Here is a 15,307-nt window from a genome sequence, read left to right on the forward strand (position 1 = left end):
ATGCAAGATGTAACGCCATCTATATCTATTAATAGGAAGAAACAATAAAAGTCAAATTGCCACTCTTTTCAAAAAAATTAACAGGAACGTGTTTTTTTATTCTTTAAACACATCAGTGTATAATGCATTATAAATGATTAAATTCAGAGGAATTCAAAGGTGTACGTTACGCTTTTTCGCGCTGCATCACATTTGCTTAGCGTTTATAAGAAAAAACACTATTTCCCACCAAATACAAGATAAGCTCCGGAACCTACGTTAAATGGAACACAAGTCTTGTGCTTAGTGCCGCTTCTAGTGAATACATTGTTATACATCAACGACTGTATCTTCGTTATAATTATTTTTGTATATTTTTTTTGCACCACAACAGGCCAGGAGGCCCAATTACAGTGGTGAATTACATCACAGAACACCCAGGCTTGAGAAAAATCCCTTTTTTTTGTGTTCTCACCGAGAATCGGACCCGGAACCTTCCGTGTGTGAGTCAAGCGTCTTGACCACTACACCACGGAGGCCGCCAATAATAAATAAGTACGACTTTACCTTTTTTATACCTTTATGGCTTTGAAAATTATTATCATGAAGCATCTGATTTATTTGTTTTAATAAGGTTGCAGTCCTAAAACACGGTACCCATTATTAATAAATTATTAGTATTGATGTTAAAACTACAAAAAATAAAACATTTATCTACTTAGATTCAGGTTCGATTCCTTTACCGGATCAATTCATATCAACAATTGAATTAGCAAAGTGGCGACTTTATCTAATCTATTTTTTAAAATCAAAAACTTTGTTCCAATAAAGGAAAAAAAATAAATAAATGAAGCCTATGTAAAAACTAAATTATGTTATATGCAACTACTATGGGGAACAGGAAATCAAAATGACATAAACAGACTACAAAGACAGCAAAATAAAATATTAAAGTTAGTATACTTATGACCTTCCCTATCTAACAGCAACTAAAGAACTTTTTAAACAATTAAATGCAACTAAACTCTTTAAACTAGAATCCTTAAAATTTATTCATAAATTAGCCACTGATGTAATTGTAGACGAAGAATTAAAACTTGAAAAAAACTGTAGTAAACGTGAACACAATACGAAAATATCAGAAAAATATCATATACAACCTTTTAAAACGAGAAAAGGATAATCGAGACTAATAAACCATGTACTGTAATTATACAATAAACTACCAGACAAAACTAAAAAAAAGACTCAGACAACCTTTACGAAAGATGTTCAAAATATTATTATTAACAGTAGAATGTGAATTTTAAAAGTAAAAATATTTTGTTAAATGTATGTAACCCGTGAGGGTTTATCAACGAAATTTAAATTAATTTTTTTTTTTTTTTTTTCTAAATACTGTAGATTTTGTTTTAGGCCTGGCATACTGCCATTGTCAAATTGATCCCAGAACCTCACGCAGGTAGCTAAATGTGGTAATCACAACCCCACAAAAACGACATCTTTAATGTTGTGTTGTTGATTTTGTAGGTAGGTATTTTTATTTACCTCCAAAAGCGCGAAATTTATTTCACACTGGGTACGAACCTGCACATTCAAACAAATAACAAGATATTTTTTGGAAAGTAATCTTATTATTTAGAGCTGCCCTTGTTTCTCAGTTGGTACTTGGAAAATATTTAGCAGGTAGCCGAAGTATTAAACTGTTATGTAGGTAGGTAATGATATTAGAAATTAAGACCGTCGTGTCGCTTAGGGGACAGTGCAGGAATAGGACATTTGATAATATATCATTATTTATTTATTTTATTGAGTAAACAAACAGTGCGAACATAAATATTGATATAAAAAACTAATTTAATAGCAAATGTAAAAGATAAGAAATGAAAAACATGTAAAATTATTATACAGGTGTTCTTTAAACCCTGTCACATCCGAAATCACGAAGATCAGTATGGGCAAGAAGACATATTAGCATATTAAAAAAAATATTTAGAGCAAAGAAAATGAAAAAAAAAAAAAACAAATGGTTGCTAACTTCTGCAGGGGAGAAGTGAGGGGAGCGCGGCGCAGTATCCAACTCAGCAAGTAGCCATTTGCTTTTTTTTATATTTAATTTTTTTAAATTTTATTCGTTTTAAAAAAATATTTTGATGTGCCGATATGTCTTCTTCCTCATACTGATCATCGTGGTTTTGGATGTGACAGGGTTTTAAAGAACATCCTGTATAATAGTTTTGTGGGAGTGTTGTGGATTCTGGATCAAGTGCTCGTCAATAACCGTACCGCCTCCGCTTGATGACAGTTGTCACTGGAGTTTGCTGCGTCCGTTCTCTTGTTACTCATTTCTTACAAAGTCAAACCACTGTACACCCAAAAAATTTCTGAGACACCTAACCTCAAAACATAGTATTTTGCTGTTTTACGCCTCAGTGAGGTGCCATGATTCAATATAAATTATGGGCCTTACTTATAAACCTGTTATAAAGTTACGCCGAGGCGTAGTAGTAGAACCATCATCATCATTCCCTTTCCGCACTAAATGGTGCATAGGGTACTGCATCAGTGCACCAATTGCAGCGTGTCTTGGTCATTTTTGTTACATGAAGGTTAAATGATCAGTCTTACGCTTTAGGTAACAGTCCAGGGACTATGAAATTTTCTGTAGTTCTTAAAATATAGCTTGATTAGAATGACAGCTGTCAAACTAATTTCATTAGTGATGGGAAATTACTGATCACTGATCAAATCGATTTTATGAGTTATTTCATGCAATCATGAAACTCTGTTTCCGAAAATTGATATAAAAAACGCAAAAACAAGCCTATTATAGTGTGTTTAACGCAATAATTCACCAAAAATGAGACATTTATACTTTTTTCATGAACATCAAATGAATTTTTTTTTACTAGATCAATTTGTCCCATCTTTAACGTTTTTGCAAAATGATGTAAACTTGTAAGAACGTCGTTAATAACTAGGTTTATTTTAGTTTTAAAGCTGATTTTATATATTAATGTTGATTTATGTTTCAAGCATTGTATTTAAAAAAAAATTACACGCCAGATACAAATGATTTTTCGTAACTCCTTTGACGTTACTACAAAGTTATGTCGTCACTTTTTCTAACAACTGTCATTCTAATCATGTTACATTTTAAGGACTATAGTGTAAAAACAGCCTTTGAAATAAATACGAGTGTTTAAATCAACTAGGTCGGAAATCAAACCAGAGACCTCTTACATGGCAGGCAAACGCGCTGACCATCACACCACGGGGCCGACAGGGACATGGAAATACCATCCTTATTTTGCCACTGTAATAAGGATGGTAATTCCATCCGTATTCTACCATTATACATAGGCGTAACTTTTGAAGTTTATAAGTAAGGCCCTAAAAATATTACACAGTGGGCCTTACTCATAAACTTGCTATAAAGTTACGCCTAGGTATAGTGGTAGAATACGGATGAAAATACCATCCTTATAACAGTGATATAATTAACCTATTGTTCCCATCGATGTATTTTGACTTTGTAAGGAATGAAGAAATAGGAGAACGGATGCAGCAAACTCCGGTGATAACCGTCATCAGGCGAAGCGAAGGCGATACGGTTGGCTGGGCCATATACTGCGGATGCCTTCTGAGATCCTAACCACGCTTGCCTACTTTACAAGGCATCAGGTTCTCGACATCCTGGACGTCCAATGCTGACAGTTCGTCGGCAGTTCATGTCAGAACTACGGGACGCGAACCTGAATTGGGAAGATGTACCGGTGCTAGCAGCAGACAGATATGTCTGGAGTATCTTTGTGGATACCATATGCTCCAACTAGGGAGCAGACATTTATTTATTATTATTATCACATCATAAAATTATACATTTATACAAAGTTGCTTTGACTATCTAAGTAGGGTTATTTACCTCATTCTAAACCAGTAAAATATATATATGTATATATATAAAAACAGTAATCAATCGGGTTGTGGTCCCGTATCTAGTGTCTCGGACTCACGGATCAAAGGCCTGTGGCTCGAATCCCACTCCACACCAACTTGATTCCCATTTTCTGATAGTGAGTTATTTAAAACTCGTTGAAAATGGACCTCAAAATTAAATATGTGGGTAAATCATAAAAGAGCTCAAATATTTATTTTTCTTTAAAAAAAAATACACAGAAAAATAAATAAAGGTATTATACATAGCGGGTTCGATTCCCGACATGGTTGATATGAAATATTTATTTAAAAGGGTGTTTTCACACTAGAATATTTTATAGCCCCTGGATTGGTACCTGAAGCGTAAGACGGATCATCTTACCTTAATGTAACAAATTGATCGAGATATGCCCCGATTGGTGTACCAATCCAGTGCCCTATGCACCATCGGTTGCGGAAAGGGAACGATGATGATGATGAAAAAAACAAAATCCATAGAAAGAAACATAGTAAAAGAGTTATATATATGTAATGATGATTGTGTTGTGATTGAGTATCATCAAAAATATTATTATTTTAATTAGAGGTCCATCTGGTGCTGCTGTTTTACACAAATAATGCAAAATGACAATTTTTTTATGATTTCTCCAGTATCTTCCAGTATTAGTCGTCATCCGATAAATGTCAACAGTTCATAGTGGATACATATTATGAGGTTTTCGAAATTCTTTATATGTAGTGTAAACTTCTTTTCGATGGAGGGGAGCAAGGATTTGAACCTCCCAAACATTCTCCTTATATACGTCGTTGGGTACATTGATGGCGATAGAGGTATTGAAAGCATGTATATCTAAAAACGCGAATCTCTAAAAAAGAATGTTCATAAAATAAAAAATAAACAGTTCATTATAGCGTAAGAATAGTTTTGTTTGCATCTAGATGAGTGGAGCAGGCTTTTAATGCGCTATAATTTTCCGGTAGCTGTGCAAGTTTTTCCGACTACTTCTGCTCGTGACGTCACCAAGCCGCCCCTGTGTCAGTAAGAAATGCTTCTCCGAGTAATATTGAATTAGGCGTATTGTGCTAGGGCGGGGGGAGGGTAGACCCGGGAGTATATAAGGCAGTGCCAGCAGACCAGAAGACGAGTTGCTTGTACGGCGCGTCCACCGTTAGTTCCTGCCTTCCTGGCCAGAGCGGTCCAACTGAAGTAGTTCGATTATCGATTTTCTTCAGTGCTCAGGCATCTTTTGCAAACCTAAAATCATCTCAGGTGAAAAAAAAAGAATTAGTATTTTAAAAAATCATTGGCACTATTCATAAAGATGGGCAAAAGCACGTGTAAAATCATTAAATCACCCAATTTTCTCGATATCTTCCTATGTGTATGAAACTACTGACAATAAAATATAGAGTTTGTTATTACATCACCGTTTCATATAAATTGGAGGCTGCCAATGTATTGAAAGTTTTTTAAATTATTAATTCTGTCTTATTCTTATCCATACCCAACTGTACTTAAGGCAAAATTGGTACAATAGAAGCAAGATGATTAATTCTTCAGCTCTAAAGCTGCAACCAAATGCCAGTCTAGAGAGAAGTAAAAATATACAAAATTAAATTAATATTGTATGTCTTAGTGCCAGGAGTCACAAATTTCTTCCAACGCCCTGGTTGACCATTGTTATACCCCTATATACATCTTCATTACAGTTGGCTGTCACCATTAGTCTTTCAGAGTTGTATTTTCGACAGGATCGACGTGAGATATTTGCTTCATGGTGATTTTTTGTAGTCCCTGGACTTATCTGAATACTCAAGATACCCTGCAATTGTTATACCAGTACAGTGCCCTATTCACCATCGGGTGCGGATGAAGACTGCTGATGATGATTAGTCTTTACAATTCACTTGTTTATGGTTGACGGAGTAGAGTAAAGTAGGCGCAGAATTTTATAAATTCATTAGCCTAACTAAACCGAAAAAGACAAGCTTTACCAATAAACCTAAATGTCTATGGTTAAGCCCCCTTTTCAATAAACTGAATACTCAAGATGACTAAGAGATGCCCTATTTTAAACATCAGAGGGAAACTGTAGGAGCCATCAGCAAAACTTACATGAATGAGCAATTCCTAACATAAATTTCCTCTTTCTATCGCTTTTCTGGTTTCAATCCTTAGGATTGGTTAACAGAAAACACTCACAGCCCTTCCGTTCTTTACGGTCCTCAACTAGCCATATGATGTGTAGTTTAATTATTTTTTTATTTGATCAACTTACTTTTAGCGGGGTAGTCCTTTCTGGTTCGTGCCCTCTATCGTTCGTTTCAAAATACATAGTATGCAAGAGACTTACGCGGCGCTAAATATTGCCGAATCAACTGGCATCTTTCTGCAATCACCGTAAATTTTGTTAAATATTTATTTGGTTTGTTTTACAGGTCAGCCAATTAAAAATCTAAAATGGCATCAGGCGTGGCAGGATTTAGCGCGCTGCAGGCGTGGGGGGCTCAGGCGGCCGCCTACGGCGCCTCGAACTTGACCGTAGTGGACAAAGTACCCCCAAATATGCTCCACATGGTGGATCCTCATTGGTAAGTCAAAAAAAAAATTAAAAACATTTCTTCGCTGGCAACTAAATGGTGACATTTGAATCTTCCCGCAGGCGTCCTTTTATGACTTTTTTCTCCTTATTAAGGCCTTGAAAAAAATGGGAAAGAACAAGTTACCATTAACCATTAACTGTTAAATATCTCTAAAAAAATAACAGAAACATAATTAGACAATTTTGGTCGAAGACAAGGGTCCAACATTAGTACAATATTCAATCCAGCTCAGTACCACATCTTTACGTGTCATGTCAGGTCTCCCTGACGTTGACGACCACTTGGGAGAAAGATTTCCATGAGTGGCGTTTATTTTAATGAAATTTGACAAAATTAATTTTATGTACAGATTTCACTTACCATTAACATGATTAGAGTGGATTGGTATAACGGTTTTTTACAATCAATATTATAAAACAGTACACAATAATTATCTATAGCATGTGGCATAAATATGTTATTAGTACAAACCAAAATATACACAGTAAAATAAGAAAAAATAATCAAAAGCTTCACTTAAAAAAACTTCACATGGAATAATAAAAAATCGCATGACAGCTGAAATTTGACAGAAGATGAAAATTTTCCCGCGCAGAAACTTAAAGTAGGTTCTATTTTATTAACACTGTAGGTACTTTCATTACCGTTAGAATAGATAACTACTTAACTAAATAACATATGTAATATCCACCATAGTATAATTACTTCAGACGATTGCAAATAAATAATTAGGTTTTCATTTTTAAACTACGGTTTGTAAAAATCATTCTGTGGAATTACTTTTTTATTTTCTTTAGGTACCAGTTCCCCCCAATGAACCCTCTATGGCACGGACTTCTAGGATTTACGATTACAATTCTTGGCATTGTATCTGTAATTGGAAACGGAATGGTTATTTACATTTTCTCAGGTCAAAAGGTAAGAATCAACCAATCAAGGCGAATTTGACACACCGGCATTAATTTGTAAAGTAGGTACCTAACTTATATTTTGTAAATGCATTTTCCAGTCACTTAAAACCCCATCAAATCTCCTGGTCGTAAACTTGGCCTTCTCAGATTTCTTCATGATGTTCACCATGTTCCCCCCCATGGTAATCAACTGTTATAACGAGACATGGGGTTTTGGGTAAGCCTATTTTTTTTTAATAAAAACAATTTGAAGAAAATATTTTAAGTTTTTCTACCTGAGACTTCTAGATGTAGGTTTTGCAGTGTAAATGATGAAACATCTATACAAATTTATTGTGAATTTGATGCTTTACATCACAAAGGAAGCCGCATCTTCGGAAAACCACTGCACTGGTTAAACCCGAGGATGTAAGAGCGTCCGCCCTCTACAAGGACTAGGGCTTGGAGGAGGAGATTTAGAAATAAACAAGAACACTTGCCTCTTGCTTAGTAGCCTGGCGGTTCAAACGTCGAAAAAATATAATTGGATACAATAAATCCGTCGCAAACAATTTTAAAATGGTGTAAATATAGTATTTATTCGTTAAAGTTGTTATTTTTATGCATTTGTAATTAAAGACCAGTATGGCGACAATGAATGGCAGTAGTCAGAAGGATTTTCAGTTTACTATTTCTAAACAGTAAACTGAAATTATTTATTTGAAAATGTTAAAATTTGCATGAAATTTCATCGTCGGTAACAAATTACCGAACGTTGATTTGTTAAAATTTAATGAAAACTAAAAGTATTCCAATGACAGGCTAATGACAAGTCATAAGCTCTGTACATGTCTAGGCTTCCATATTCACTTCTCAAAAATGTTTTCCCTCTCCGTAGCAACAAATTGATTTATAAATAACTCTTAAGGGGGGAAATCCAGCCGGTCTTCAAACATTTGAACATACTCAAAATATTTTTGAAAAGTATTTAAATTTGCTTGTGTAAAATTCAAGGTTTTGATTCATCCAAATATGCTCGTATCATATGCAAAAAAACATCTAAAAAAATATGATTATAATATTTTAAAGTTAGAAAGAGTACAACGTAAATTCCTTAGATTCATCAATTACAAACTTAATATACCCGCTGAAAATATTGATTATGATAATTTATTATGTACACTAAATATGTCAACTCTATGTAAAAGAAGAATTATAAATGACTTATTAAATTTATATAAAATAGCGAATGGCGTATTGGACGTCCCGGAATTAACTAGTGTTATCAGCTTGAAAGTACCTCTTCGAAATACTCGGCAGCTAACGTTATTTTTTGAATCTCCTGGCAGTCACAATTATTATTACAATTCACCAATACCTAGACTACACCGGTTAGGTAACGAGTATGGTGAAGTTGATATATTTTGTCTGTCTTTATATAAATATAGGTTAAGTATTCAAAAGGTTATAAATTAATTTATGTAAAATTTCTTAATATTTTTCTTTATTTACTATTTCTTTTCTCATGTATCTCTTTAATAATGTATAAACTTATATGTATGTATATGTATGCGTGTATGTTTTCATATGTAAATTTTAAAAATATTTTTCTATGTACCATATACCTATGTTGGTACATTTCCTGATTTTTACCTATTATTGTATCTTTTAGCTTTTCTTATGTTATCTTTTATTTTTACCAAACTTACATACTTATGTTTCACTGCTGCACTTAAATGTAATTTCTAAAATATGTAAAAGCCATTGGGCGTGTAAATCAATAAATAAATAAATAAATAAATAAATAATATTTCGGCCCACAAAATATTTTCGAACGGATACTCTTTTGCGCCAATAGTTTTATTTTTTTATTTTTTTTATTTATACGCTTATACGTTTATACGCTTTTGAGAGTCAAATCTAAACTTCATTAATATTATGATTTAGGACCGTTCATGTGCGAACTGTACGGATGCCTGGGATCCCTGTTCGGCTCCGTGTCAATCTGGACGATGACGATGATCGCCTTCGACCGTTACAATGTTATCGTCAAAGGCCTGGCTGCCAAACCTCTCACCAATAACGGCGCCATGTTGAAGATCCTGGGTATCTGGCTCTTCTCCCTCGGCTGGACGGTAGCTCCCTTCTTCGGATGGAACAGGTAATAAAAACAAGGTAAAAACGATAAAGATAGCAAGAAGGAAAGCACGAAAAAGATTGAAAGATCCTGGAAATATGCTTCAAAAAAATTGACACCTAAAATGATTTAAAGATCTCGAATTGGACATCAAAAGATTTGAAAAATTATGTTGTTATAAAAGATTTTCTAAATACCCGTTATAACTTTTATTTCTTTTACTACCGATTCTTCTTAAACCGATAATCGTTAATTAAAAAATTTACAGCAACCGGTTATTTCTCCTAACGATTATTTAAATGATCATCATTCCCTTTCCGCACCTAATGGTGGATAGGGCACTGCATCCGGTGCACCAATCGCAGCGTATATTGATAATTTTTGTTACATGAAGGTAAGATGATCAGTCTTACGCTTCAGGTACCAGTCCAGGATCTATGAATATTCTGGCGTGAAAACATCCTTTTAAATAAAAAAAATAAATGAACCATGTTGGGAATCGAACCCGAGACCTCTCGCATGGTAGGCCAATGCGCTGACCATTACACCACGAGGCCGACTTACCAACGATAATTTTACTAATGATTATTAATATTTTTTGTACTGCAAATAATAATCAAACATTTTGTATCCAGTGATATCGAATTATTATATTTTTATATTAATAACTTTTTAATTAATTTAAAAACAATACATATTAAAAATTAAGTCCATACCGAGGACACGGCAACATTATGTTTTAGTACCTAGTTAGTCTTTGAAATGCCGGGAATACAAAATTTTACCGCTGACATCTTCTAAAGAGCCAAAAAATTATTAAAATGAACACCATACTCTGTGTCTATTCAGGTACGTGCCAGAAGGAAATATGACCGCTTGCGGAACAGACTACTTGAGCAAGGACTGGTTGAGCCGCTCGTACATCCTCGTGTATGCCATCTTCGTCTACTTCTCACCACTTCTGCTCATCATCTACTCTTACTTCTTCATCGTCCAGGTTAGTGCATTATTATGTAACGTATACAATCACTTTACTTATCAAAATCTTGAATTTATAAAAAGTACAGCCGACAAAATCGGTGTCGATCAATGATGAATTCCCTTCCTTTTTTTCGAACTTTCCAAACATTTCCCTCTTCCAACTAACATATAAATCCTACTTAATTCTCTTAAACTTCCAATCCCTGAATTTTTATTAGAATTCCATAAAATTTATCTTATTCAAACATGAAATTTTTTTGAGTCTCCATTTTAGCGCTGGCTTTTGTAACCCCTCTACAGTAAAATCCTGGGTTTTTGTATCTGGTACAAGATAATAACACAGTGTTTGCAATCATTTGTGTGATTGCAATATGGTCACGGGGAAGATTGAAAATATCCGACATAAGCCTTGCATACAAGTTACCAAACTCTCTGTGAAAGGGAATATGAAAGCAGCATAGTCAAATTGAATCAACACCACGATTCATGAGATTGAAATTTTAAAAATAACTCAAATTTAGTAAAAAAAATATCTTATGAAGACCATCGGAATTTAAACGGTTTTCGAGTGTTAGGAAATGATATTACATTACCGCGACAATAATAACACATTACACTATTTCTTACACAATGACAAAACTATTTAACCATCCATTTTTTTGTGTCTTAGGCCGTTGCTGCTCATGAGAAGTCAATGAGGGAACAGGCTAAGAAGATGAACGTTGCATCTCTCCGTTCTTCCGAACAGTCAAACACCAGCGCAGAGTGCAAATTGGCTAAGGTATTTATTTGATTTTAACGTCGGCCGTTCGGGCCACAGTTGATCGGCCCTTCAGGCCTCATTCACGGCTCTGCGGGTCTTTTTTTTAACCTTGTTGAGATCTTTTATATTTTACCTATTTTATTTTATTTTTATTTAGGAAACCAACAGTTCTACATACATATTTATAGTAAACAAACAGATATAGTGTATAAATTCAGAACTAATAACAGATTTCCACAAAGTATACAAAGTTAGTAAAGAAAATCTATTACATATTAAATAAATATAAATAAGTTTATACATATAAAAATGTTATTTTTCATGTACTCGTAAATATTTTTCAATAATCTAAGATTTTTTAAAAATAAACAGTAAGTTATTGTAAATTGGGTGGGATTAGGACAAGGATGCTTGAAGAGAGGATAAAGAGGGGAAAGGAGATGTACATATTTATTATTAGAATGTCTACTAAGTTACATAATGCATTTTTAGTGTAAATTTTAAATCTGACAGAGTAATAAACAGTTTGCAATTTTTTTTTTACAATATTTAAATTCGATTCAACATTACTTTGTGCTCATTAATCCCGCTATTCGGCATATGTACGTTTTACATTTTGATTGCATAATACTCAAAGTACCTTTAATCAAAAGTGGTGTAAATCAGTGTTTAAGTTGCTGATTTTTATTGATATCCCCTCTCTTAGGTCGCCCTGATGACGATCTCCCTGTGGTTCTTGGCGTGGACACCCTACCTGGTCATAAACTTCACAGGAGTGTTCGAGGCTGCTCCGATCAGCCCCCTGGCTACCATCTGGGGATCCCTCTTCGCCAAGGCTAATGCGGTGTACAATCCTATTGTCTATGGCATCAGGTAAATAATTACAACTGAAAGAAATATAAAATCAACAGAAGCCTCCTTGCACTTATTCTACACGACTCAAATGCCTTGTTTTTCTGGCACGCAAGGAATATTATTATCGGGATGATAATTACTCTTAACTGTTCTCCATTTCTGTTATAAAATCTCAACAAACTCAAAATGACAAACACAAAATATTGTTGACTAAACCAGAAAGTCCAAAAAGAAGTATGAAAATTTAAAAAATATTTCAGGCGTTGCCTAATGGTGAAATAATTCAGTTGGATGAATTTAAGTCTGAAAATGATTTGTTGAATAGTCTAGCAAACAAACGCTGGTTTATAACAAAGAAATGAGAAGATATACCTTTTGATGATAGGTTATGTTGAAAAATGACACGGATTTTCCAACTTTATCTCCCTCTGAAAAAACGCATACAATATTCTACCATAGCTGTTTTGCAAATTGTATTGCCAGGAGTTAAAAACTGGTTCAGGTTAGAGTCGACCGGTTATAAACATAATTAATAATCAATGAGGAAGTTCAGCGTCTTTTAAAAAAAATAAAAAAAATTGTTAATAGAATATTAAACTAAGCCATTTTTTTTTAAATTTTGTTTTTATAAATCGTATTATCAGCGCTATGCTTTTTTAAAGTTTTGTATTTCTGAAATAACTCCGCGTGCGACATCAGAGGTTGTTCTATGACAGTTCTTCCGATTGGTTCGTTTACGGTGACCAAACCGGATATCCATCAATGCTCTCATATCATTGGATCGTTCATATGAACCAGCGACGTCATTCAAAGTAGTGCGTTTTTATTATTATTATTTTTTTTTTCGTACATTTTTAAGAAATTTCACCTTACAATTTAATGCTTTAATTTTTACCGCCGCGCGCAAGATAACATTTTTTGTATTCAATTTCCCGTAGGGCTAAAGTTCCTCATTAAATAAAACCTCATAATACAAACTATTATCTAACAAAGTATAATCCACGTATTATTTTTAAAAGTATTGTGGTTTATACTAATAATATCTTAAAATCGCACGAAAAACCATTTCGTATACCACAAGCGTATATTGGGTAGGTACCTAGGTCTCAAGCACTGTCTACCTTTATCGCTGCTTTGTTACTGTCAAACGTTTATTTAAAATGTGATCAAATAAAAAACACACTTTAATTCATGCTCAGATATTATTGTTCGCGTCTAACTTCAATCTTATTGAATGTAAAATAAGTTATATTTTATATTTACCATATCAATAGGATTGTTTGCTGTGATTTATTATCAATGTGGTTCTTCCGACTTCTAATCACGTGTTTTGTTTCAGCCATCCTAAATACAGGGCGGCTCTTTACAAGAAGTTCCCTGCCCTCTCGTGTCAAGCTTCCCCCGACGAAAGTGGATCAGTCGCTTCCGGAGTCACAAACGTGTCGGAAGAAAAGCCTGCCGCGTAAAAAATATTTTAAAAAACATCGCATAATCTCAGACATCCAACGCCACCTTGTTTTGCGACTTCGGTGTCAAAATTGGGTCCACATAGAACGATGAACGCAGTTGGGAATTTGAGGTTATGCACAAACGCGGGAAACTCAATTTTATTTGGACCTAGCTTAACGCTGCACTGTTTTAAGTGTAGACTGAAAATATAGTGCAAAGATTGCGTTTTGTTCTTCTCTGTTTATGTTATTAGTTCGCTGCAACTATCAACGACATCTTTCGTATATATTTTGTGGTATACTACGTAAAAGACTTAAGCAGCCCTAATAAATATAATATTTTTCTGATACGTAAGATGGAAGAACGCGACTCTTCGCTAAAATAATTTCAGCTCGCTTTTGCAGTGCACCTTTAAAAATAATCAAAAAGGCTAATTCGAAGGTTTACTGGAACGTGATTTGTGAAATTATCTAGAACAAATATAAAACAAATGACAAACGGATAGACAGATCGTGTTTTTGGACAAAATATTCATAGCGAGAAACTTAACGGGGCATATTTTTTTTTATACATAGGGTAATATTAATTTAAAGTGGACAGTGACCAAACAGGTTTTTGAAAACTTTGATTTCTTTTTTTATTTTGTGTTCCCGACAAGTGATAAATGCGTATTTTGAAAACACGATTTGATGTTCTGTTTACACATTGCACATGCTTCTCTGGCTCATTAAAATAAATGTGTAGATTAAGTATAACCTAAGACTTGAGGGTAAGTCACTTTTTTTATTCAATCAGAGCACGAAGAGAGAAGAGCCATCTTCGGGCTGTAATTAAGTGATGTCAGATTGTTTTCTAAATGTATTTAAATTGATATATAAATAAATAATCCCAGCATGCAAGGAAAACTCATGTTCTTTATTACTTTTCCTCCTTCCCCCAATTAAGTTCCAAAGTGTAACAATATTACAGAATTCTAAACGTTTAAATTGATTGATAAATAATAAACTTAGGAGCAAAGTTTATTCATGCTTTTGAGAATGTAATATTCATTTTATCATAGATAATACTACAATAAATAGATTTGAATTCTCTCCGTATTCATAATTTATTTCCTAATACGAACCTTTTAGTTAATAGAGTTCTTACTTTTTTATTGAGTATACAATAAACCCACCACATTGGCCAGAACACCCGAGTTGAGATGTGAAAAGACCATGAAAAAACGAAGAACAAGAACCCACCACATATCGCACACTGGCATCTATGCTTTGATGACTATGGGAAGTTAACAAAGTTACAACTTTACGGTCTATAAAATAAAACTGAATTTTCTGTGTAAATGTAACATTCATATTATGCACATATTTTTGAAACATTTTTAATAACAGGTTAATAGTAAGGTTTATTAAAATTTTCATAACATTGTCGTAAAGGAAATTCAGATTTATTTTATAACTAAGTAATACGTTTGTAATGCAGGCCCCCTAAGGGAGGTGCAATACAAAGAAAAATTGATCGTTGCCGAACGAGAAAAACTGATCGAAAGGACTCTTTAATTCTTAGCCTTGGTATCTTTATGCAAAAAAAGGTAATCCGTAAATACGTAATGTACTTTATTGGTCCGTAAATACGTAATGTACTTTTAAATATTAAATTTTCGCTTAATTAGTTTTTTGAAAAATGATATTGATATGCGAAACGAAATACTCG

The 15,307-nt window shown here is 33.8% G+C and overlaps 1 protein-coding gene across 2 annotated transcripts; it reads left to right on the forward strand.

Annotated features, from left to right (window-relative positions):
* The first annotated feature begins 5,061 nt into the window (after positions 1–5,061).
* On the forward strand, positions 5,062–14,502 carry LOC148281342 (opsin-1). Of its 2 annotated transcripts, none has more exons than XM_088226797.1 (9): positions 5,062–5,188; positions 6,358–6,510; positions 7,320–7,440; positions 7,532–7,650; positions 9,360–9,573; positions 10,399–10,546; positions 11,201–11,311; positions 12,000–12,166; positions 13,488–14,502. In XM_088226797.1, the coding sequence occupies exons 5-9, from the start codon at positions 9,368–9,370 to the stop codon at positions 13,612–13,614; spliced, it is 759 nt and encodes a 252-aa protein (XP_088082923.1). In that variant the 5' UTR covers positions 5,062–5,188; positions 6,358–6,510; positions 7,320–7,440; positions 7,532–7,650; positions 9,360–9,367; the 3' UTR covers positions 13,615–14,502. The 2 variants fall into 2 exon arrangements, with proteins under 2 accessions (XP_088082923.1, XP_088082924.1); XM_088226798.1 differs by having other exon boundaries at positions 7,532–7,643; positions 13,488–14,496.
* Positions 14,503–15,307: the final 805 nt, after the last annotated feature.

Source organism: Micrasema longulum, unplaced genomic scaffold (genome assembly GCF_059751315.1).
Source record: "Micrasema longulum isolate JH-2025_06_02 unplaced genomic scaffold, ASM5975131v1 h1tg000469l, whole genome shotgun sequence".
NCBI classification, from domain to species: domain Eukaryota; kingdom Metazoa; phylum Arthropoda; class Insecta; order Trichoptera; family Brachycentridae; genus Micrasema; species Micrasema longulum.

Bases quoted from the DNA above. Each gene is read 5' to 3' on its own strand.
- LOC148281342 (XM_088226798.1), top strand. From the start codon at position 6,380: ATGGCATCAGGCGTGGCAGGATTTAGCGCGCTGCAGGCGTGGGGGGCT. The intron at 10,547-11,200 runs GTTAGTGCATTA...TTTGTGTCTTAG, and splicing joins CTTACTTCTTCATCGTCCAG to GCCGTTGCTGCTCATGAGAA. The intron at 11,312-11,999 runs GTATTTATTTGA...CCCCTCTCTTAG, and splicing joins CAGAGTGCAAATTGGCTAAG to GTCGCCCTGATGACGATCTC.